Source organism: Rhinopithecus roxellana, chromosome 2 (genome assembly GCF_007565055.1).
Source record: "Rhinopithecus roxellana isolate Shanxi Qingling chromosome 2, ASM756505v1, whole genome shotgun sequence".
Classification (NCBI taxonomy): domain Eukaryota; kingdom Metazoa; phylum Chordata; class Mammalia; order Primates; family Cercopithecidae; genus Rhinopithecus; species Rhinopithecus roxellana.
In genome coordinates this window covers 21,276,971-21,303,514 of record NC_044550.1, presented here as the reverse complement: position 1 = coordinate 21,303,514, position 26,544 = coordinate 21,276,971, and the positions used below count along the sequence as shown (strand labels likewise).

The following is a 26,544-nucleotide window of genomic DNA, read 5'->3' as shown; positions in this document are numbered from 1 at the left end:
TAAAATCCCATATCACCCAAGGAGAATGATTGACAGTCCCTTATGTGAAAATAAGCAATTCAATTTCATTAATGACATGACAGACATACATCTTGCAATTTTTTAACCACATATGTGAGTCATAAAACTTGTAGCTAATGAGGTGGTAGAACTGGTCACTTATCTGGGTATCCCAGATGCCACCTGGTTTTTAAAACGTAAACTTTGTTCCTATGGATACTGAAATCGAAGACCCATTAAAAAAAAAAGATTTATAACATACGTCTGTATTTTGTAAATTGGGCTATTGCTTTTAGATATTTTAAAACATCAGGGAAAATTTTTTCCTTGGTCTGGATTAGTTATGTATTCAAACCGAGAGCATTGTCATTCCCTTTTTTTCTCTTTTATTTAATAGCAAATAATGCATATGTATCATTTAAAATTTACTAAGTTGAAAGACCACGTTACATTTTGAATTAATTCATGTAACCATAAAAAGAGAAAATCTTTTTTCTATTATATATGGACAATTTTCTTTGATAAATGGAATATTAAGTGCATTTAAATAAAGAAAGAATTGTTCCTATTCAAAATTGCACCTAAGGCATATTTTGAGCCCTCATTTTCAGTAACAAAGACAATCTAATCTTTACTCTTGACATTTTTGTCTGCCTTATTATTATCTAAATTTGGAAGCATAAAAGTACTTGAAATTTGGAAGTATAAAAGACTTTTGAGGTTAAATATGAATATTATCAGTGTAGTTATTTCAAGTAAATTATATGTCCAAATAAATATCACTTTTAAGAATTAAATAAACATGATAGCATGTGATACACTACTTAATATAAAAAATGTACTGCATTTCATTAAATAACATTATCAACCACTAGGAAATTAAAACCAAAAAGTAGAAAGTTTATTTTATGATTTTTCAATATTTATGTCATTCTAAAGTTTAGATTTAATTTCATAGAAGTCAGGAAATTCGGTTTTGACAATCCCAGAGAAACCATAATTCTCATGTAGATTACAACAGCCCCTTTCATTAACAGCAAATCATGGGACTCCTCCCAGATGAATTAATCACTATGGGATGTAGGTACGTCCTTTTCAAAAAGGAATTATACCTTGTTCTGTTCTTATTCCTGCTAGAGATAGTGTATAACAATCATATTTTGACATTTCTATGATTTAAGAATCAGTGCTGTGAATTACAATGTGTAATTGATACAATAAGAACCAGTAACCGTTTCTTCAAATGCTAATGCAACAAAATAAAGTTCTATCGGTTGGGCTAAGCGTGCTATGAGGCAAAGTCCTACAGTTGTTTTGTTTGTATTTCACCATTCAAAAACACTAAATCAGAGATCTTTAACTGGTGATCTGTGAGACAAATCCTACTATCAAATGTATTTTCATTTGGAATATAAAATGTGTAAACAAAATTTCAATTGTTAGCAAACATTAAAATCTGAAGCATTTATTTTTTTCTTAAAAAAAGACTTTCATTTTTGGTTTCTCATGAAGCAGGTGAAGATGTAGCTGCACTAGGTCTGCTTTTATCTGTGGCAAAAATCAAGGGATTAGTTATTGTTTCCTTTCAGCCCCAGCATCACTCTTCTATTCAGCGAAGTCTCCCCACTTCCTTTTGTCTTCAACCTGCTTCTTTATTTACATTATCTGCCAATTCTTATAGTCATTTCAATTTACTCCATATGTACAAGTGACATCAAATACAAAAATAATTACAGGATGTTCAAACATGTCCTAAATTGCAATAAATATTTTAGCCTCTTTGGGAAACATGCAGAGTTCAGGGATGCTCTCAAGCAACAGACTCTATTTTACTGTTGTATAATTGAGCAGACCCTGAGAAAACACTACAAAATTAGGATTTGAACTAAAGGAGGATGTTGGAGAACAGGACCAGATGAACTAGTAGAGAAAGTTACCTAGAAGAGTACCACTGCAAGTAACGTTACTCTCTGCTCTACTGTTCCAAGCACTCCATTATCTTTTTGAAGAGTTCAGTTATCCCAGAGGGCTGTCAGGCATTTACTGTGGGCTAAACCTTATTTAGGGTGGATGTTGAACTTCAGAGGTATACAAGGAAGTACAGGATGATTTTCCATCCATTATAGACATCTACTTCTTCCATGAGTAGAAAAGAGGCTACCATTCAGGGTGCATGCCCAAGGAATTTTAGAGTCAACTCAATCTAGTATCAAACAAGGATGTTTAGCAAATACTCATTAAATCGGAGTACTAAATAGAGTATCCAGAGAATGGCAGGACACTTATGCTTTCTCTCCCAGCATGAAACATCCAAAAAAAAGTTGAGGTTTTCTCACAGGCTACTGGAGAAATGCCTGTTTTCCCTTTAGTGTCAGATGCCCTGTCAGCTACTGATCTTCTTTCCTGATCCATGCTGTGCCTCCTCTCCCAGATGTAGACTGTTTCCTTTCAGAAAATGGATGAAATATACTCAAGTTGAGATGAGTCCTTGACCTGGCAACCTCAATTGAAGAGCAGCCTAGGTTTTATAGAAATGTAGTTCCAAAATATTATTGTATTGCATGCTATTTTTATACTGCACCATCTTGGAAGAGTTTTTGAGAATTAAAAAACTATAATCTGAGCTCCATAATTCAAAATTTGTATTTCAAAGGCATATTGCATGAAATTCAGATGGGGCTGAATTCAAGCCTGCTTTTGCACCATTTTTGTTTTCACAGGGAGGTTTAAGTAGATTTTTATGCAGTGATTGACAATCAAGTTGATGTTCTAAACAGGACTGCTGGAGAATTTTTTTTCATTTCATAAAAAGACAAAATTTTCACAGTTTTTTTTTTGCTTATTTGCAAAAGAGGTGCTAATTATAAATGTGCTTATTTATTCATTAAGGCAATTAATTAAAAGATGTATACCAGATAATTGATCATACTAGTTCTCATTAATATATAACACTGAAATCATAAAAGTAGATTTATTTTTAATTACTACAAACTGGTATAAATTATAATATGTAATGCAGATTGCCATATATTGAGACAGGGCATTTTTTAGACTTGTCTATAATTAATACATTTTATTGTTCAAACCCACATTCATTTCCTTAAATTCAAAACTTATCACTCTTTCTATAATCGTTGGTTCTGCTAAAGAGCTCTTTGTCATTAATTTTGAACTAGGCTCACAATCCCTTCTTAAAACTCTTGTTAGTCAAACGTGTTTCAGAACTTAGGGTTTTTAGGAATTAGAAAGTTAATTTAGTTCATGCTATGCATGTTGTCTGAAACCCTTAGGGGCCTGAGACACCCTGTAATCAAACCATCAAATTCTACAGTGAAACATATGCATATTCACACTTAGAAGGATTATTAATGACCATAAATAGCCTTACATCTGTTCAAGTAAGTTTTTTCCATCACATAAGTTTCCTGAAAACAGGAAAAACTTTAAAACTTAAGAAAAAATATTTTGGCTGGGCACGGTAGCTCACGCCTGTAATCCCAACACTTTAAGAAGCCAAGGTGTGTGGATCACCTGAGATCAGGAGTTTGAGACCAGCCTGGCCAACATTGTGAAATCCCATCTCTACTAAAAATACAAAAATTAGCTGGGCATGGTGGTGGGTGCCTATAGTGCCACCTATTTGGGAGGCTGAGGCAGGAGAATCACTTGAACCTGGGAGGCAGAGTTTGCAGTGAGCTGAGATTGCATCACTGTACTCCAGCCTCTGCAACAGAGTGAGACACGGGGCGGCGGGGGCGGGGGAGGAAGGAAGGAGAAAAAAAATTGAAAAAAGAAAAATATTTATTTTCAGGGGCTTTGGATTTTGGAACTGCAGATGAAGGATCATGAACCGTATCTTGGTTTTTAATCTGTTCTTTACTTGTGTCAGAATTGTCTTCCTCGTACTCACATGGCATGGCACCTTGGTTGTATAAAAACCTTCATGGCTTTCCACTACTTCCGTCTTGAAGCTTCTTTTAAGACCTCCCACATCTGTGCCCTATCAATTTTTCCAGGCATTTATCTAAAATGTGTGTGCTTCACCACAGCCAAACTCACCTTACCAGAATTTCCTGAGTGTACCTTCTCCTTTGTTCACTGTGCTACAGACTGGAATACCTTCCTCCAGAGGCCTCCAGTCCACACTTCACTGCAATACCAGGATCCTAATCATCTTCACATGTCTTAATTTCTACCTTTATGGGAGTCTTACTCCAGTCCTCAGACAGAATAAGCTTAAGTACTGCCTGCTGCTCTAACCAGAGCACTAATTTAACACATTTTCCATGTGGATTGACATTCATATGACAATTCCTTCTCCCCCATTAGATTTGAACCCCTGCAGCTTCTTTCACTGTACTTGGCATATAGCATGTATTCCAGAGACCTTTGTCACACGAAGGAATGCATGCTTTAGTTCATCCCTCTTGTTCTCATCAATCTGACCTCCCACAGGAATCCTTACAACCCTTTGCCATTGCCCTTATCTTGACCTTGCCCAAATTGAAGAACAGAGTCTACATCTCCAGGGGGAGTTCCTAAAATAGAACCTAATCTCTATATACCAAGTGTTGATTCAGTATGTCTTTAGAAAAGGAAAATATATTTTCTATTTTTTTCCAGTGTTCATCTAGGCGGAAGTATCAGGAAGGAAAAGTATTGTTGCCCTTTGAGAGTGGCTAGCCACAAGGGTCTCCTAGTGTGTCACGACTCCACCTATGGGGCATGGGAATCTTTCTGCTACTTCTGTGCAGTCCTTCAGGCAGGGGCATCCTTTGCAAGGCTGCTCACACATGTCTGTCTGACATGCCACATGGCCATTTCTTTGTGGTGTTGCTGTCCTGGAAGTGCTGCTGGGAAGCAGAGCTTAGGTCCCTCTCTGCTCTCAGAGACTACAGATCTCTTTCCTCACTTCTAGTTTGGGGGAGTGTCTTTCTAGGTATTTTTCATTTCTAGAAAGGTTGGTAGACAAGTTACGTCTTGCACTCTGCCTCCTTATGCCTCCTCTGAGGCCCTAAGCAAAGGGTCATCTAAGAGCTTGATGCAGGAGTGGGGAGGAAATGAAAAAATACAAGAGAAAAAGAGCATGGATAAATGTTAGCAAAAGAGATCCCAGCCACATGTGAAGTTGCTTGTTTTGTGTCTACCTGCCTTCATACATTCTAAGCTCCATAAGGCCTGGTATAAGGTCTATCTTGTTTACCGCTCTAATCCCAATGTCCAAATATTGCCTTGGTCATTGTGCGATTGTGTTAAATTCTTATTGAATAAATGAATAAGTGAAAATGAAATTCAGAGACTATGAAAAATTTATGGAAGATATGGGGATGGACACGGTGACTCATGCCTGTAATCCCAACACTTTGGGAGGCCAAGGTGGGTGGATCACGAGGTGAAGAGATTGAGACCATCCTAGTCAACATGGTGAAACCCTTCTCTACTAAAAATGCAAAAAAAATTAGCTGGGCATGTGGTGCTGCATGCCTGTAGTCCCAGCTACTTGAGAGGCTGAGGCAGGAGAATCGCTTGGACCCAGGAGGCGGAGGTTTCAGTGAGCCGAGATTGTGCCACTGCACTCCAGCCTGGGCAACAGAGTGAGACTCAGTCTCAAAAAAAAAAAAGAAAAAGAAAAATTTATGGAAAATATGCTGGTTAAGATGGTTGACACTGGAGCAGGTGGCCAGGGGGTGACTCTTGGCTCTGCCATTTACAGTTGGATGGGCAAGACCCCTCACCTCTTCGTGTCTCAAATTCCTCATCTGTCAAGTAGTTGGTGTGAGGATTAAAAGAGTTAATATTTATAAAATTCTTAGAAGAATACCTCATGCAAAGAAAGTATCATATAAGCCTTAACCACTATTAATACCATCATCACCATTATCATTATTTATTATTTTAATTATTATTAAGAAACCCTAAGACCGGACTGCTCTCTTGATGTTTATTTGTAGAGAATAGCTCTGATCCATTTCTAGCAGAGTGTATATAAATAAAATCAATACAGTTTTATTTTTGTTCATCTTCCCAGACTTCAAGGCTGCTTTATTTTTCTTCCCTACATCCTGTGTCTATACTTCTCTGGTTCACTCAGACCAGGAAAATCCTTCTTCCGGAATTCTACCTCTTTTCATGGGGTCTCATCTTCTCTTGGCCTTTCTTAGCTGTATGTCATTAGGGAGCACTTTACAACAAGCCCTGGAATCCCCTAATAGATCATATACAACAAGTAGAGCCTTCGGCACTATATGAGTATTCCAGGCACTTTTCTTAATATTTGCACTTGCCAGTGTTGAAGTTTATCTGCTGTCTTCTTATTCATAGATCTTTTGCAGGCTGTCTTCTCTTACTTAGCATTTTAGTAACTACAGTATTTAATGACATTTGTCAATACAGAGATTGCATTTTTTCTTTCTCTTCCAAATGACTTGTAAAATTACACTTATCATTGACATATAAAAAGATAATTCCTGGACTGACTAGGGTTAATATTTATGATAAAACATAGTAAAATGGAATTTAGAGTGTCTATAAAAAAATAGTAACTTTTTGAACCAGTTGAAAATATTATATTCAAATAACTTGTAAAATTTACACTTACCATTTATAGACATAAAGAGATAATTCCTGGAGTGACTAGGGTTAAAATTTACAAGAAAATGTAGTAGAATAGAATTTAGAGTATCAATAAAATAGAAAAATAGTAATTTTTTGAGCCAGTTGAAAATATTATATTCAACTACAGAAGGCTAATTCTTCCCATAATTAATACTACCATGAGGCAATCTTTTACCATCAGTTATAACTTCTGATTTCCACAGGCTCCAATTCTCATATTGCATGATTGTTCAAAAATTCCTTTAGCTGTTTAGCTTTATATAGTTGATTTTTCTATTCAGACAGATAAATTATACCATCTACTGCAATATGGAATGATCTAGTTGCAAATTTCCTTCTCTTAAATTCTTTTCTTTCTTAATTTAGCCTTCTAACAGTTTCTGCTAAACTGAAGCAATTCTTTTACCTAAATATTTTTGTATCCTATTATAGTGTTTCCCCATCTGGTCTCTCTTAGATAGAAATTATTTTATCAGCTTTGAGGAGTATTTATCTCTATTTATGCTGCACACATGCCCACTGTAATGGTCGTGTTGTAATGCATGATGTATTTTGGGCAAACAGAATCATGATAGTATTTACATTATGGAGAAACTTGGAGATTTCATTTCTCAGCATAATGCATATTTTTTCTTTCAATATGACTTGCTATTGGGGCCCTTTGACTCTTTATAAGTAAAATAATTATCTTTTCATCCATAGCCCTACAACCTCAGGTACACTCCCTTGTGCTGATCAATGATCAGCCATTGTCAGTGACACTGGCCATTGTTAACCTGTTCTTATTATGAGTCATTTATGTGATTTAGGCAGCATTATTGATGATGCAATAAACAGCAAAGTAAAGTATGTGAATCTATCATTTTGAGTCATTTGCCTGACTAGAACTTTTGTAAGGAGAATTACCATTCCTCCTGCTTCTATAGCCACTCCTTTTCATCTTCTTTGTGGTTGCCTCTTTCTCTGCTCATCTCTTAAACCTGTCTTTTGAAGGGTTCTTTCCTAGGTCTGCCCTCTCTACAACCTCCCGAAGTGACTTCGCATATCCCTGTGGCTCATAATTCTCACCTTTCTTTCTTTTTTATTTATTTAATTTTTTTTTTTTTTTTTTTTTTTTTTTTTTTTTTTTTTTTGAGATGGAGTTTTGCTGTTGTTGCCCAGGTTGGGGTGCAAAGGCGCAATCTCGGCTCACTGCAACCTCTGCCTCCCAGGTTCAAATGATTCTCCTGCCTCAGCCTCCCAAGTACCTGCCCAAGATTACAGACACCTGCCACCATGCCAAGCTAATTTTTGTATTTTTTTTGAGACGGAGTCTCGCTGTGTCGCCCGGGCTGGAGTGCAGTGGCCGGATCTCAGCTCACTGCAAGCTCCGCCTCCCGGGTTCAAGTGATTCTCCTGCCTCAGCCTCCGGAGTAGCTGGGACTACAGGCGCCTGCCACCTCGCCCGGCTAGTTTTTTGTATTTTTTAGTAGAGACGGGGTTTCACCGTGTTAGCCAGGATGGTCTCGATCTCCTGACCTCGTGATCCGCCCGTCTCGGCCTCCCAAAGTGCTGGGATTACAGGCTTGAGCCACCGCGCCCGGCCAATTTTTGTATTTTTAGTAGAGACAGGGTTTCACCATGTTGGCCAGGCTGGTATCGAACTCCTCATGATCTGCCTGCCTCAGCCTCCCAAAGTGCTGGGATTATAGGCATGAGCCACCGTGCCCAGTCATTTCTCACCTTTCTTCTGTTTTATATGCATGTCCAACTGCTACCCCTTGGCTGTCCATAGACATCTCAAATTCAGCGAATCTATAGCTGAATTCATCATTCATAACTACCTGTGTACCCCAGAAAGCCTTTTCCTTGTGTTCCCTCTACTATCCTTCCATTGTCCAAGCTAGAGACCTAGGACCATTCTCTGCTCCTCATTTACCCTTATATTCTCAACCAAGTTACAAGTCCTACAAATTCAACTTCCTTAATAACAATTGAAACAATTGATTTGTCCTTCCTCTAGTTCTAAGACACAATCTCACAGCTAGACTATTGTAATACCTTCCTAAATGATCTATCTTCAGTTTTACTCTTCCTATACCAACCTCCAGCCTCTGCTTCACCTGACTTGGGAGGTCTTCCATGGCTCCTGAAACATGTGTCTAGTGCACATTTTATTTTCTTTGCAGCCCCCCCGCCCCCCACTTCTCCACCATAATACTTATCACTCTGTATGATAACTGCCAGCTTATTTCTATTTCTCCACTAGATGGTAAACCCTGTGAGCATGGGATCTTGCTCAGCATTCAATCCCCAGAGTGTGGCATAGTGAATGTTGCACAGAAGGTGCTCAACAAACGCTTTCTAAATATTGTTGAATGTTAATCAATTTTTAAGCTTTCTAATATTTAAACTGTAAAGCAGGTAGAAGAAAATTATAAACACATAAATTGCATAATGACAAAGTTTAGAATCAGAAGACCTGGATTGAATTTCTGGCTCTGTCATTGCCTTACTGAATACTTTTGAGAAAGCACAAAATTTTCTCACTATTTGTAATCTTATAATACTCATTATTACTGAGTACACAGTAAAAATGACAGTAACACCTTGAATGTATGGGCTCTAAGTAGTTAGAAGCATTTCTTATGAATTATTTGTTTGTTCAATATCCCTTTGGGGTAGGCTTGCATTGTTTCTTCTAGTTGGTAATGAAGGGGGAGATATAGCCTTTCCTGTCACGACGTCAAAATACTGATTGTGAGATGGTTGCCTACTTCATAGAATGTCGTGAAGATTCATGAAGCTGTCTGAGGCTTTATGCTCTCAGGAGGGAAAAAAATGAGTTATATATGATAATTTTACAGCTCTATTCATCTGATTTCTTAATAATTCAAAGTATTTGGGGGTGAAAATGTGTACAAATTATTTCAGGCCAGGTGCAGTGGCTCATGCCTGTAATCCCAGCACTATGGGAGGCTGAGGTGGGCGGATCACTTGAGGTCAGGAGTTTGAGGCCAGCCTGGCCAACATGGTGAAACCCCATCTCTACTAAAAATACAGAAAAATAGCTGGGCATGGTGGCTCATGCCTGTAGTCCCAGCTACTGAGGGGGCTGAGGCAGGAGAATTGCTTGAACTCAGGATGCGGAGGTTGCAGTGAGCTGAGATCACGCCACTGTGCTCAAGTCTGGGCGACAGAGCCAGACTCCATCTCAAAAAACAACAACAATAACAAAAATTATTTCAATATTCAGCGTATTCCTGGATTTTTTCTCCATATTTTTCTGGAGACATTTGTTTTTCCACATGCACTCAAACCATCTGTGTACCAGGCAAACTTTCTGAGATACAAAACCAAGTAAAGTATGTCCATTTTATTTGTTTAGAAAGGATATGACTAATGATACTGTGGGAAAAAATGGTATAGTTAATAAAAATTGTATCCTCTGTATGAGCGGCTAGAGAAGCCTAGTAGGTGTGGCCACACAAAGCCATGAGGTATCAACACCTGTACTGAGGATAGGTGTCAACACCTGTGCTTTAGAAACCAACCCTCCAAAGAACTCACACAAGAAGTAGAGTCAGTGTCTACCTAGGATCTGGAGGCAGCCCCTGTGAAATGGGATTTTTTTTACCACCATCAAATGGTGAAAATTTTTAAAACATGTTCAATTTTGAATGCTATAACCCTATAATATATCAATGTTTGCTTTACATAATAATGTTTAAATGTATTTGCCATTAATTGAATAGACTTTTTAGGAGGATGGACCATATTTGTTATTGCTTTGAAACACTCTCTAGGACACCAGCATATACTCTCAGGGTTACTTTTACCCCAGTTTGAAAAGCACAGGGTCCTAGGACATTGCAGCCCAAATCATGGGATTTCTGTTAGCATGTAAGAGAATCCGTCCCCATGTCCCCTTTTTACTTTGCTACACGTAAACTCCTGAAAAATTATTTTGCCTAGCATGCAAATGAAATCTTTAAAATGTAGCTCTAAACACATAATAGGTAGCATTTTCACAGTCAAGATGATTAAGGAATATAAATCAGCTTCCTCAAATAGAGATTATTCTGTTTGAGGAAAAAGATCTTTCTGAGGTGAGAATTAACTATCCACTTCTCTCTTTAGATCTCATTAAAATTGGAACCCAAACTAAGGAATTATACAACTTAAGGCTTTTTGAGTGTGTGTGAGTATTTTGAAAATATGATCAAATAGAAAGCTGGTCATGCTCAGACATGAGTATAAGAAGTGACTTATTTATACATTCAAATTTCAAAATATTTGTAAGGCCTACCATGTGTGCTGCTAAAAGGTTTTTAATTTAAAATTATTTTGTTAGATAATTCTGTTTCAAGTGACATTATGATTTATCGCCACTAATCAAGATTCTGATCCCTCATAGACTTCTTGTTTGTATCTGTTTTTGTTCTTTGTTACATAAATATGAGCTTTATATATAAAATTCTGACTGTGTAATATAGGGCTAATGAGTCACAGATGGAAAGATGCTGGCACATTACCATCTAATAACATTTTAAACTCATATTCCGTAGTAAAACAAAAGCAAATTGTATACATCTGTTTTCCAACTTGTAGCATTTCTGAATTTATGCAGAATCTATATTTAAAGGACTTGTATTTAGAGAGAAGAAAAAGAGGACATAGGTCACCTCAAAACTAGGGAGCCACTTAATAGCATTATCAGAACGGACTTGGCAGAAGATAAGATTTTCTCTGTTTTGCTTCCTGAGAAGTTGTAGTCCTGAAGACTGAGAATCAAAGGCATTAGAGCTGAAGAAGTGTCTTCAGACTACAAACTAATGTTTCTGCCTTTCTGAAAATGAAAAACATTTCTCTAATGTGAGGGATATGGGGGGTGAAATCTTCACAAAACTAATAAAACTAAAAATGTAGAAATTTCCTGGGCTTTCCTAAAAATATCTGCAAGATAAATTTGGGTGGGAAGAGAGAGAGCCCAGGCCATGTATTGCTGTGGTTGTTGTTTATTTTATTTGTATGGTAAACATGTTGTGTGTGTGTGTGTGTGTGTGTGTGTGTTTTGGAAAAAAAGGAATAAAAGGCTTTAGTTTCACATGTTCTTAGAAAAGAAATAGAACAAAGGCAAAATTTCTCTCTCAGACTTAACCAATTGATAATGCCTGTGAGGAGGAGTTAGTACAAGTTATTGAAGAACGAGTCTCTAATACATCTCTCCGTGTTCTCAAGGAATTCAAAACCGCTTTTCTGCATTAAGGGGTTGTGTGAACTGTCAAGTTCTTTCAGAAAAGTTATGTGACAAGTGATTACTGCAGAGTGTGACCATAAATCCCCCTGACATGAAATACACATGTTATAAGAGACAGATTTTCATCCACCACCTTTGCATGAATTCCTGAAACAGGAGAGTTCTGAGATTCATCATATGATTGGAGAGAGAAATTTTGATATGTGGGTGGCAAGACTGTATTTTGTGAGGTGTACTGTGTTTATTCTGGGGAATAAGTATGATCTGATGGCAAAATTTTGTTCCCTGTTGTTGTCCAAAAAAGAATTAATACACGTATTGTATATCCTGAGTTGTAAACAGAATGTCAATGGAGGGAAATTACAGTGTGGTTTTCATAACAGTGTCTATAGTTATCTCCATTTTGTACTAACATTTTGTAATTAAGAGATTGTAATTTTGTAAGATTCCAGAAATGCTCCATGTAGCAAACTCTTTACACCATGTAGACACAGATCCCATTGTACCTGCCCCAGGCTCAATGACTATGAGCTCTTAGTTTCCCCATTCCATGCTTTAGGAAATTATTGGTTTGACTAGGCATGATGGTTTATGCCTGTAATCCCAGCACTTTGGGAGGCCGAGGCGGTCAGATCACTTGAGGTCAGGAGTTTGAGACCAGCCTGGCCAACATGGTGAAATCCAGTCTCTACTACAACTACAAAAATTATCTGGGCGTGGTGGCACATGCCTGTAATCCCAACTACTGGACAGGCTGAGACAGAGAATCACTTGAACCCTGGGACAGAGGTTTCAGTGAGCTGAGATGTGCCAGTGCACTCCAGCCTAGGTGACAGAGCAAGACTCTGTCTCAAAAAAAGGAAAAAAAAAAAAAAAAAGTCTGGACATGGTGGCTCACGCCTGTAATCCTAGCACTTTGGGAGGCCGAGGTGGGTGGACCACTTGAGGTCAGGAGTTGGAGACCAGCCTGGCCAACATGGTGAAACCCTGTCTCTACTAAAAATACAAAACTTAGCTGGGCATCGTGGCACACGCCTGTGATCCCAGCACTAGGGAGGCTGAGGCAGGAGAATTGCTTGAACTCGGGAGGTGGAGGTTGCAGTGAGCCTAGATCAGGCCACTGCACTCCAGCCTGAGCAACAGGTGAGACTTCATCTCAAAAAAAAAAAAAAGGTTTATTTTGGGGCCTCATGTGTCTAATTTTGTTTATGGTGTGTCAGACGAGACAAGACTTAAAGCCAGGGAAGGGAGGCACTAGGTATGTGTTTGTTTTGTTTGTCCCCCAGTGAAATGTCTGTGTGACATTTTATGTCGTGTTGTTTTGGTGCTGTGCTATGTCCATAGGGCCTGCCAGGCTTCCCCACAGTTGCTGCCCTGCACAGTAATCAGATCCTCACCGTCAAGGTTTGTGGTTGTTACTCATGCCTGTGTAGTCAGAAATGCAATCAGCATAAGCGTGAGCAGGAACCATTCAATTGGCTTACCGAGCCCGTTGGCTTCCTCTCATCATATATGTCAAGTTATTGGGCACTTGAGACCCCACTTGCATCATTGAGGTCAAATGTCTATTAAGAGGATGTACCCTGAGCATACTTGAGAGGAGGATATTGACGTCAAACAGGTACTGTGAAGAGAGGTGGGCATAGCAATCTAGAACCATGGCATGCCTTGATGGCTTAATTTGTATGCATTCTAATGCTCTGTAATATTTTTCCAGTCAATTAAATAATCCTAAGTACTCTCTCTGGACTTCGGGTGTCAATAAAATGGCAGTCAAGTTCACGTCACATTATGCTGGTTGACAAGTCTGATGGAAATGGAACTGGCATTTTGTCTCTAGACTTTCTGCTCAGAGTGAAGAATGCAGGGGTGCACCTGCTTACCTGCTTCTGGGAATAAACTACATTAAAAAGATCCAACGTCCACAGTGAAATGATGAAGCACAAAAAATGTTCATTACTACTGAAGATCTGGTCTCGGCATCGCATTTCAGGGTGATATTTCTTTCAAGAAGAGTCAGTGGGTCTAACGTTAGACATAAGTGCCAGTTCTATTTTGTTTATAATCATTATAAGTCTAATGTGTATATCTTTATTTCTTTCTTGGGGCCTTCTGATGTCTATTCTTCAACTCTCTCATCTCTGAACTTCAACCTTTGACCTCACCTGACTGATCAGATGGTGTTTCCTAAAATCAATCATGGGTTTCTCTCTGCTGATCAGCAGCTCATTAAACGCCGCCTGATTAAGGTAGTGCTTATTCTTGCTGAAGTCTGATTTCTTCTTTACATCGGTTGTTGCTCTGTATACCTATTGCTTTACCGTTTATCTCTTATGGGTGGGGTGTGGGCGGTGGGTGGGTATTTATTTGGAAATATCCTCAAACAAAATTACGTTTAGTCAGCTGCATTTGTTTGAAATGTTAGATACAAGTACCAAAAAAGATACTAAAAGCCTATCTAATTTTGTCTTAATTAAAAAATTTTAAATTGTAGCTACTAACAGATCCAGTTTCTAAGCTCTCTAGCTTTGGTAATTTATAAATTATTATGCAATATGATGGGAGCCTCATATGCTTAATTTTATAGGGTATGAAAAAGTAAACACATTTGTCTAACTATAAAGGCAGCCATTTTATTAAATGAGGTGAATGTAACTGATGCAGTGTTACGGATAAAGTAATTCACACGTTTTATACCAGCTCTGACTATAGTGGTAACATATACACTATTTCAAAGAATGGAAGTGCCGGTTCCTGAGCTGCTTTGATTTTAATAGCATCTACTCAGTCACCCAGCATGAATATTTATTTGCTCCCTGCTGGGAGGCAAATTGCCTACAGGCCTTATATTTGTGGTTGTTCTGGTTCTTTTCATAGTGTAAATGTGGATCAGATAATGCAAATTTAAGGTGCTGAAAAGAAGACCTGAGTCTTTCTCTTTCATGGTTATTGCTGGTCTGTTCCTTTCTCCATCACAGGGTGACCAAGGACAGGCAGGGCCTCCAGGACCCCCCGGCCCTCCAGGCCCAAGAGGGCCACCTGGGGACACAGGGAAAGATGGCCCCCGTGGAATGCCAGGAGTACCCGTGAGTCGCTTTTTGGATCACTTATTCTCACACGTTTTGTTTCGTGTTAAAGGCTGAGAACTAGGGTGGAGCAGGGTGGTAAGGGGCATCAGGTCAGGGGGTCAAGTGAGTGGAGTGGGTTGAGGGAAATAGGATGATGAGTGGAGTAGGTTGAGGGAAGTGAGATGATGGGAAAGTCCCCAAGCAGTGTAGGGCGCTCCCAGCTGCATTCCTCTTTACCACTTAATCCACTGGGGATCCAAGCAAACCACAAGAGACACCTGGAGGCAGCCACTAAACTGTTTTTGAGGTAAGCCTCAAGAAGTCTGTGATCGGAGTTGCCCAATCCCAGGTGTAACCTGACTGCCATTGTGTGCACCGGGGCCTTTGGTTTAAATGGGAGATTAGTCTGAAAAACTAAGTAGGAGGCTAATAACATTTTCCAAAGGTTCAATAGCAGACCAATAAAGTCCTATACTCTTTATGGAAAGTAGAAGTAAAATGTTCTAATATTTATTCCCTTATAAATAACTTGAACCCCCAAAATTGCTAATAACCATAAAATGAATGGTTAAAACATCAGTGGGTATGGTTTAAATATCATTTGTCTTTTGTATGTAAGGCTTATTCATAGAAATAATTTAAAAGTAATCTCAATACTTGGCTACAAAGATTGGTCAAGTGTCAATGATATAGTAGTAAAACACAGAAGATAAATGGTTTGGCTTCAGAGGCAACCCAGCAATTAAAAGAAATATATGGAAAAGGTCAAAAATTTTAGATTTATTTTATTACTTTAGGACTAGAAATTAAGGTTTATTACTGGATTAAATTATTTATCAAGTGTATTTATTTAACAAATTATTTTCATAGTATTTTTGTGGTACATAATAATAATGAAAATATTTATCCACAAAGCAGAAAATTTTGAAAATAAAACCAAAAAAATAAATATTTACAATACTCATTAATGTTTTGGTATATTTTCTTTCATTTTTATATGCATATATTTATGCATTTTTAGAAATAATGACTCTTTATAAGAATATAACATACTTTAAAACTTCTGAGACAGCCTCGTAAGCCCGTGTCCTTTTCTGAAAGCTGCTGTGAATTTGTTGATATAAAATACGTAACTGTTTTTCAACAGATGATTTGCTAGTTGTTAGGACTGCTTTCACTCAACCTCAAAAGACAGTGGTTGAATTCTATAGCTGCCTTCTAATGCCTTGCTTTTTCTCATGATGATATTCCAAAAGGCAGAGAGATCCACAGCTTTAGAGATATTTAAAGCTCTCCCATTGATTGCTGGTTGCCAACAGAAATACAATGAGTGTCTCTTCAAAAAGTAGTTAAAACCATTTTGATGGTACATTAGTCAGATCATTGAGCATTATATACTATACTCAAATTCAAGATATAAATTACTTTTAAAAAATAAAATTAAAGGTGTGACAAACCACATAATCCAAAATTATATCATTCTTTAAACAAATATAGTTTATTCGTGTAAGTAAGAAATGGAGCTTTCTACACATAGGACAAATTAACTTGTTTTAAAATTTTCAAAAATATAACTTGAACTATATATGGTCTCAGAGTTTGTTTATGTATACTATGATGACTGCTAGAGAAAGATTTTTTTTTTTTTTTTTTTTTTTTTTTTTTTTTTTGAGATGGAGTCTCGCTCTGTCATCCAGGTTGGAGTGCAGTGCCGTGATCTGCGCTCACTGCAACCTCTGCCTCCCGGGTTCAAGTGATTCTCCTGCCTCAGCCTCCTGAGTAGCTGGGACTACAGGTGCCTGCCACCACGCCCGGCTAATTTTTTTGTATTTTTAGTAGAGACGGGGTTTCACCATGTTAGCCAGGATGATCTCGATTTCCTGACCACAGGTGATCCACCCACCTCGGCCTCCCAAAGTAAAAAAAGATTTTTTTGTGTGCAGTGAGGTCTTTGCTGTGTTGCCCAAGCTGTAGTGCAGTGGCTATTCACAGATGCCATCATAGCACACTATAGCCTCAAAGACCTGGACTCAAGAAGTCCTCCTGCCTCAGCCTCCCAAATAGTTGAGATTACAGGCATGTGTCATCATACCTTGCTAGAAAAAGACTATAAAACTAAACTGTGAAATACTTATTTTGAAAGACCAGCAATATCTATATTTATTGGCATTTTAAGACAAAAAATATTTTTAGCCAATGACTGTCATTATGACAATAAAATATGATAATTCTATATCAATCTGAATATAAGAAAATGATAATGTCATGATATAGTGTAATTTTCTGTATCAAATTTAATAAAACATGTTACTTCAGCCATCATTAATCCAGGAAGACCAAAGTTTAACATCAGTCTCTGCTCGTTTTATTAAACACCTGTACTAAGAGCAATTGTCTCTCTGTCCTATGTATGAAAGTTCTGAGTTCTCATAAAGACACCATGTCATTATCTTTATGTCATCCTAAAGAAGACATGATAATCTAGACTAATTTTATTAAACCCTAAATTTGTAAAGTTTATCTGTAGAAGGGAAATTAGCTCTCTTTTAATGTGCTACGTTCCTCTATTTAACCTGAAGAAATATACTTGACATTTACATGCCCCAGTCAAAGAAAAAAAATGATTGAAGAGTTTTTTAAAAATACTTACAGCATTACTAAAATTATCACTATTCTTTTTTAAGGGTGAACCAGGAAAACCAGGAGAACAAGGCTTGATGGCAAGTATCTCAATTTATCTTTTTCTATACTAAGCCAGGTTGTTTAAAACTATGGTCAAGATTATGTGTGACAAATGTATCTGTCATATGACAGACTATAATAAAAAAGTGAAAGTTAGTAAAAGTTAAAAGTAATATGGCCTATCTACTACATGCTAAGGGTCATAAGACTACATATCTACATTGCTGATGCAGGAGAAAAAGAAAGAGATTCCAGGTGTGGGGAGTGACAGAGATGCTGCAGGCCAAAGGAGAGAATTAATTAAGTGACTCTGCTGTAAGAGAGATTAAATTTAGGGGCATGCCTATTAGCTTAAATAGAAATGGAAATCCCATTTTCAAAGGGATCAGGTCTGACTAAATGAATTCGCACAGGAAACTTTGCACAGTGATTCAGAGTTTTTCTACCGTTGAACATCTCTATCCAGAGAAAAACCTCTGTGCCTTTTGGTTCTCTGTCATTTAAAAACAAACAAACAAACAACAAAAAAGGTCCTGAAATGATTCTACATGGACTTACTCATAGACACACAGGTCCCAGTTCCCCATGATTTGTTTATCTTTTGCTGGTAGAAAAGATGTTTGGTTAGGTTGGTGACTCAGGAAGAGTAGAATTCCTTCAACCTACCTCTTCCTGTCCCCTCCTCTCTGTCTCCTGAACTGCCGCTCTAATCTGTTACGATGTGAACACTGTTGGGAAGCACAGGGTAATTCTCTAATAACCCAAATGCCAGAAGAGGGCTCACACTCATCCTGGATACTGAAGGAGTGGGCCCAGAGATTGCTGGGTTGCTGACAGGTGACCACAATCAGCTTGACACTGTCCATCCTGCATAATGTTAGGCTGGGCACGGGGGTTCATACCTGGAAACTCAGCACTTTGGGAGGCCAGGGAGGGGAGGATCACTTGAGCCCAGGAGATTGAGACCAGCCTGGGTAACACAGTGAGACCCTGTTTCTACATATATATATATTTAAAAAACAGGTAGATCCTAGTGAAACTAACGCATAGAGTCAGGAATCAACAAGGCTTCTTTGGACTTGAGATGCATTCAGCAGCTCTCCTGGGAAGTCAGCTGTAGGTACAGCTGCCTTTGCAGGATCCCTGGTGAAATGAAAGCATCCTGGGTCCAGATCTCATCCACTGCCTGGAAATTCTCTGTTCCTGACCTGTAATATCAAGATACAATTTTATTTTATATTTATTTTTTTTGAGATGGAGTCTTGCTCTGTTGCCCAGACTAGGTGCGGTGGCATGATCTTGGCTCATTGCAACCTCTGCGTCCCGGGTTCAAGTGATTCTCCTGCCTCAGCTTCCTGAGCAGCTAGGACTACAGGCATGTGCATGCCTGGCTAATTTTTGTATTTTTAGTAGAGATGGGGTTTCACCATGTTGGCCAGGATGGTCCTGATCTCCTGACCTTGTGATCCACCTACCTCGGACTCCCAAAGTGCTGGGATTACAGGCGTGAGCCACCGTGCCCGATACAGATAATCTTTGGTGCTATAATGGTTTTTGTTTGAAAAAGAAAAAAGTGGAAGGAATGAAAAAGAGTCTATATGTAAAATTTAAAACCTTTGTCATCAGTGGTAACTGCATACAAGTGCAGCATTAGCTCTCAGTGGTATGGAGTTACAGAGTATGAGGAATTCTGGGAGAACTACAATATAAAGTTTGAAATTAATTTAAGCAATTGAAGGTACATGTAATTTTTGTCCTGGAAAATGGTGAAAACACATTCTTCCTATATATTCTTATATCAAAAGCTATGTGGGCTTCTCAGGAGCCTTTGTTTGTCTCCAGGTGTGCACAGACTACTCAGATTTTTATCGCTGGCATTGGCTTTTTTCCCTGATACCTAACACAGCATCCTAATATACAATGTTCTGAAATAAAATGGATATATTTTTTTAAATTATCATCTTCCACTCAAGGAATTCTCTCTTACATATTACCTATGCTCTCCAGGATATACTGTGTGAATAACAATATAATCTCATTTGCTTACCATTCCCAGTTTGACATAGTTAAATACAAATGTTTGACCTGATCTTAAATCACTTGCATTATTATCTTAGCATGCTCCAGTTCCCATTTCATATCAAAACTTTCTCAGGTGAAACAGTACTGGGCTTTTTTTTCTACAAACTTTTCTTGACTCTTTAAACTCTTATAATTTAGTGCATGTTCTTATTTTTTAAATGCATTTAAGAAACCTACTGGAAATGACAAATGTTTCAAGGATATGTCGATTAAGTGATCTAAATGGCATTTAAAAATTACTGTTTTTAAAGATGTGAGATTCCTTTCAAAGAGAAAACTTCTTTAATGTATATAAAGAAAAGTGACAAATTATAGTGTATATCCCAGTGAATTTTCATCAAGTGAACAAACTATGTGCAAACCAGATCAAGAATGAGGACATTGTCTTAAACCCTTCTTTACCCCCAGTTGCCACCCCAGAGGTAACCTCCACCCTGACTTCTGTCACTATACATTAGTTTTGCCTACATTTGAATTTTATAGTAATCGAATCCTACAGTATGTACACTTTTCTGTCTGGCTTCTTTCATTCAACATTGTATTTGTGAGATCATCTACCTCTGTTTTAATGGCTTTCACAGCTTGTTTAAAAAAATAGGAGGAAGAACCATATTTCCTTGACTACTCCATTAAAACTACATCATTCTGATAGCAGTAAATGAATGAATGTCCGTCTGACCTTGGGCAAGTCACTTAACCTCTCAATTTCTCATCTGTAAAGAAAGGATAATAATACCCTCTCTGACCACCTTAAAAGGTTGCCAAAGACAATGCAATAAATTAGGGGAAAGCACTTTAAAACATATAATGAAGAACTATATGAGTATGTTATTATTATTATCACTCAATTGTTCTCTCTAGAGTAAATTACAGGTGAATGTGGATTTATATAACAGATGTATTCCTGTAAAGTTTTGTATAAATTAGATTTTCTTAAATCAACATATTTTGAATGTGCCAGGGAATTTTGCTGTTTAAAGAAATTCTATTCAGAATCTTTCTGCAAATCTGTGTAATCCTCTAATTCTTCTCCTCAGCAAACTGAATTTCTACTTTTTATGTTTGTTTAACATGAAATATTTCTCCAATCTAAAAATCTATCTTTTTAAAAAGAAATCACGATTTGTTAACTTGAACAGCACCTGTATATTTTAACTCATACCAAAAAGAGAAGAGGATACTAGAAATATAACTGCAGTTTCCATGAGGAGGAAATTTTTCTTTTTTCTCTCTCTCTTTTATTATTATTTTTATTATACTTTAAGTTCTAGGGTACATGTGCACAACGTGCAGCTTTGATCCATAGGTACACATGTGCATGTTGTTTTGCTGCACCCATCAACTCATCATTTACATTAGGTATTTCTCATAATGTTATCCCTCCCCCAAACCCCCACCCCCTGACAGGCCCCGGTGTGTGATGTTCCCCACCCTGTGTCCAAGTGATCTCATTATTCAGTTCCCACCTATGAGTTAGAACATGCAGTGTTTGGTTTTCTGTCCTTGTGATAGTTTGCTCAGAATGATGGTTTCCAGTTTCATCCATGTCCCTGCAAAGGACATGAACTCATCATTTTTTATGGCTGCATAGTATTCCATGGTGTATATGTGCCACATTTTCTTAATCCAGTCTATCATTGATGGACATTTGGGTTGGTTCCAAGTCTTTGCTATTGTGAATAGTGCTGCCATAAACATATGTATGCATGTGTCTTTATAGTAGCATGATTTATAATCCTTTGGGTATATACCCAGTAATGAGATGGCTGGGTCAAATGGTAATTCTAGTTCTAGATCCTTGAGGAATCATGAGGAGGAAATTTTTCTTAGAAACTTAGAAATTTTTTTTCACACACTGTGTGTGTGGGGGGGGTGGTGGGCGGGGGAAGGAACCTGAAATCTGCTAGGGAGAAAAGTACATTGTTGTAATCCCAGCACTTTGGGAGGCCGAGACGGGTGGATCACAAGGTCAGGAGATCAAGACCATCCTGGCTAACATGGTGAAACCCCGTCTCTACTAAAAAAATACAAAAACTAGCCAGGTGAGGTGGCGGGCGCCTGTAGTCCCAGCTACTTGGGAGGCTGAGGCAGGAGAATGGCATAAACCTGGGAGGCAGAGCTTGCAGTGAGCTGAGATCCGGCCACTGAACTCCAGCCTGGGCGACAGAGCGAGACTCCGTCTCAAAAAAAAAAAAAAAAGTACATTGTATCAGTAGTTCTGGTTTTAGAACTACTTAGTGGTATATGACTATAGTCTGTGATTCTTTTTACTGATCTATAAAATGTAGGTAATAATTCCTATTCTACCTGTCTCACTGGGTTATGGTAAGAAGCAAGTGAAATGATAATATGAAATGTTTTATGAACCACAAAGAGTTCCATAAATGAGAAGTATTACTATTAAAACAAATGTCTGGTGATATAACTTGGCATACAGAAAGGCTGCTGTAAGAAATGTAAGGGCTAATAACAGTTGAATAATAGCTACCAATTAAATTACAACATGTCAAATACTGCAATTAAGAGTGTAATTTATTGCTTGTGTCCTGTTTGTAGTTGTTGTTTTAGCCTTCCCCCATATATTGTATCTTCTTACATTATTAATTTTTCATAACATTCCCCTTTTCACCCACTTATTAAGACAAACAAAAGATAATAAATACCACTACTCTCATCTTTTTCACATTATGTAAACCCCACTACATTTGTTGGTTTGTGTCATGGAGGAGTGCTTGCTTACATAAGGGTCTTAAGAGGCGCTAGAGAATTGTTATAAATTTAAAATGTCTGTGATGATGAAATGAAGAAGCTAGAAACAATCTAAAATTAGCTCTTGAAAAACTTTATGAGTGTATCAGGTAGAGAATTAGTTTTCATAATCTAAGATATATAGTTTGTGTTGCAAAAGTAATCATCTGACGATTAACAGCATCTATGATAGAATAAAGAAGAAAACCTGCAGCTCATGCAGTTCCGCATTTATTTAATCCTGCCATGCATCTATTCTGTAAACATGACCTTTGGGTTTCCAGGAAGTTCAGGATGAGCTTTTAAAACCCAGATCTTGCACTTAAATAAATTTGACTCCATCTAAATAAGGAGAGAGCTGCTGTGTCTTATAAAACTAGACCCAAGAATGAAACAAAGGAATGACCATAATTGGAAGTGATCAAGTTCTGAATCCTAGCACAAATGATCTTTATCTTTCAGTTCTTCACAAATTCAAATCGTTGTTAAAATAGTATTTTATTTTATTTTGTATTATTATTTTTTAAATAGTATTTTTAAAGGTATCTTTCCTTTTGATATTCTTGCTGTTTCTTTCTTTGACAGATGCAGAAATTTTCAAAAGCGTGAAAGATAGATGGTATCAAAAAAATATACCAAATAGCTCCAGTTTCATATATATTATTTTTTGTTCCAAATTGTCTATATCCAAGGTTTCAGAGACCAAATCACTTTCCTGTTCTGAAACTCTTTATTCCTTTCTTCTCCTCCCCTAAATATATATAAACTCCATAACATACTCATTTATCTTCTACTGAATTATAAGAATACTTAAAATGTTCCTCACTGGGCCCTAGTGGTATCCGAGAGTTCAAAACTCAGAAATATTTGCTGTTGTAGTGCCATAAAGTGAAATTTGGACTTTTGTCCAAACAGTTTACAGATACTTTTAGTTTATTTTAATTTTACCTGTAAACACATTTAATACATTTGGGTCAAGTGAATATAATGTTTTTAAAATATTAATTAATAACATAAGCATGAAAATGTTTCAGTTGCATTTAAAATAAAGTTTAAATAACCAGTATGTAAAGGTTTACTTTAAATATGTTCAATTTATAATGTATTGCTATCCCACGGATTTGCTAAAACTCATGGCTTTCCTTCACTGTGCTATGATCTGCCTGCTATCTTGATCAACAGATGGCAGACACTAAAGACAACAGCAGACTTCCCGATTTGGATCTGGCAGAGGAAGCAAGACCCCCAAACCTTCAAATCACAAATAACAAAAATGACTGAAATCATCTAATTGTAGTTAGTTATTAGACGAAATTTTGACAACAAAACCTTATTTGGTAAAACTGCATGTCCTTCAGTTGTGCACGCTGCCTGCTGAGATGCCTTAGCAACCATTCTAATGCTTTATCAGCCTCCCTTAATCTGATTGTCCATGAAGTACATATAAATGGCACACCTGCAGGGCTCTTTCCACCTCCTTGGCACTTTTGCCTAGAGCCTGTAGTGTGTTTTTCAAATGGACCAGAGAAAGCAGACAAGTGATGCCTTCTATTTCTGGTGCTGCCCCACCACTCCTTCCAGGGAATCCTGCCATAGAATCAACACAGTGGAGCTATATCTCCCCAGCCTTGGGGGACCTGCTCTGTGTTGATTCCTGTGTGCACAGAATTTTCTCTAGAGGTATCTAAAGGTCGCTTAGTGAGGTGATAGGAAGGAACGTTTGACTTTCCTTTGAAGCTGGTTCTGTCTCCTGGAAACAAAACATCATCTTGGGGAATATTTTCTTTTTTTTTTTTTTTTTTTTTTTTTTTTGGGAGACGGAGTCTTGCTCTGTCGCCCGGGCTGGAGTGCAGTGGCCGGATCTCAGCTCACTGCAAGCTCCGCCTCCCGGACTTACGCCATTCTCCTGCCTCAGCCTCCCGAGTAGCTGGGACTACAGGCGCCCGCCACCTCGCCCGGCTAGTTTTTTGTATTTTTTTAGTAGAGACGGGGTTTCACCGTGTTCGCCAGGATGGTCTCGATCTCCTGACCTCGTGATCCGCCCGTCTCGGCCTCCCAAAGTGCTGGGATTACAGGCTTGAGCCACCGCGCCCGGCCCGGGGAATATTTTCAATAGTGATTTAGAAGCATGATTACGTAGCAGAAAGACAGTCTCAACAGCTGAGTAGATGACTCTGTCTGTATTCCTCTCTCATTACTTCATTTTGTTTTCCTTAATGACCTCTAGGCTGTGAATCAGCTCTAATATTAACTATTTTTACAGTGGCTCAAACTCAAGGTCTAATAAGCTCTATCATTTGGACAAATTAAGGTATCTAGGCCTTAGATTCCTCATCTGTAAGGAATGGTGAAACTAAATGGTATGAGTTCCCTTCCAACTCTAAAGTCCCGTCATCCTGCTCTGTTTCTATTATGAATGCACAGATGCATATTATATGTATCTATTATATATGTTCTGTAAATAATTAAAAGCAATGAACAGTCATATGCTAAGCTTTTAATAGAAGAAAGTCTTAAAAATTGTCTCCTTCTTCAAAACCATAATCAACTTCTCTAGTTGTCACTGCTTTTAACTTTAGAATCCAGCTTATTGTAGCTCTACTGAAGCAAAGTAAGTGATTCTTGTATGAGAATATTAACTAAGTTATAATTGATCTGTCTCATCAAATTCTAATATTTCATCATTAGATAAAGAAGAAATTTTTAAAAATAGAGTTAAGTCTGTTTGTGCTTTACCTTTGCTGACTTAGGGCAAATGTACAAGTTTTAGGGCAAGAGGAAAAATGAGAGTCCTTATACAAAGTGTCTAAATATTTAAGTTATAAACCAACCTAATAAAACTGTTCAGTAAAATATGTTCTATCCTCCAACCTTTACAGATATAGTCTCATGATGACTTGGAAAGTTCAAATCCAGAATTCTTGCACTCCTTGGAATTCAAAGCCACAGTGTGGTGGCACGAGGAGAGCTGTAACTAGCCCTAGCCCTCTCCTTGGCCTGCTTCCCTTCTCTCCCACACTTTCCTCCATTCTTCAACTTGATAAGACTCAGGCTTTAATTTTATAAAGGGTTCTTGAATGCTCACAGGACCAACTTTCATCGATCCCCCTCAAAATACCCACCTCTTTGCCTTCTCTTCCAATTTGTTATGGTGCACACCAGTGGTATGGTTCACATTCAGAAGAACAGGCCTGGGAAGAGGCAACACAGAGTCTTTGAAGTGAGCTGAAGTCATTGGGGCAGAGAATTCCAGAGTCCTTAGTACCTGAAGGTCAGGTGGCTAGGGGGCTGGTAGGGCTAAGGGTGGAGGGTATGTGTACAGGTAAGCATGTTCTCTTAGACCCATGGATTCCTAAACCCCTGGGAAGCACAACCAGAAAAGAGCCCTTTAAAGCATGGGCTCAAGACAAAAGCCTCCTTGCCAGATCTAAGGGAAGTTCAGGATCCATGTGTCTGAGTGGAGCCTTAAAAAAGAAATAGACTTCTGCTTGGTCACCTCCTTTGAGGAAACCTCACACACACGCATACACTTTCATACTCCCCCAAGCTAAGTTAGAAGCTGTCTTCTCCCCTCCTTCACAGCATTTATCACATCATATAATAGTTGTTGGTACTTAGTGTGTTTAATAAACAGAATGACTGAATGATGTGAGTTAATCAATTAATAAATCAGGCTCTAGTACAAATAAATTAGCTTTATGTTTTTCTCCCAATTGATGTCATGTCATTATGCCCCAAGGGTAGGATTGGGCAGGATAAATCCAACAGAATTACACAAAATTGCTCTTCTTTTTCTTCTTTTGTTTTGTTTTGTTTTGTTTTAGAGACAGGTTCTTGCTCTGTCACCTGGCCTGCAGTGCAGTGGCATGATCACAGCTCACCTCAGCCTCAAACTCTCGGGTTCAAGGAATCCTCCTGCCTCAGCCTCCCAAGTTGCTAGGACTAAGGCATGCACCACCATACCCGGATTTTTTGATTTTTATGTTTTATGGAGATGGAGGCTTGCTGTATTGCCCAGGCTTCAAGCAATCCTCTTGCCTAGGCCTCCCAAAGTGCTGGGATTACAGGTGTGAGCCACCACGCCCAGCCTGCATCTTTTTATATTTATAT

At 38.1% G+C, this 26,544-nt stretch overlaps 1 protein-coding gene across 2 annotated transcripts in view; it reads left to right on the top strand.

The window, feature by feature from the left end:
- Positions 1–26,544, top strand: part of COL25A1 (collagen type XXV alpha 1 chain) — a 519,759-nt gene that overhangs the window by 367,235 nt on the left and 125,980 nt on the right. Inside the window, exons 9-11 of one of the 2 annotated variants that reach the window (XM_010379093.2) lie at positions 14,032–14,103; positions 14,833–14,940; positions 17,607–17,642. In XM_010379093.2, coding sequence (XP_010377395.1) covers positions 14,032–14,103; positions 14,833–14,940; positions 17,607–17,642 — 216 coding nt within the window. Of the gene's footprint in view, positions 1–13,198; positions 13,259–14,031; positions 14,104–14,832; positions 14,941–17,606; positions 17,643–26,544 lie in introns of both variants that reach the window. The other variant, XM_010379094.2, reaches the window with a different exon arrangement.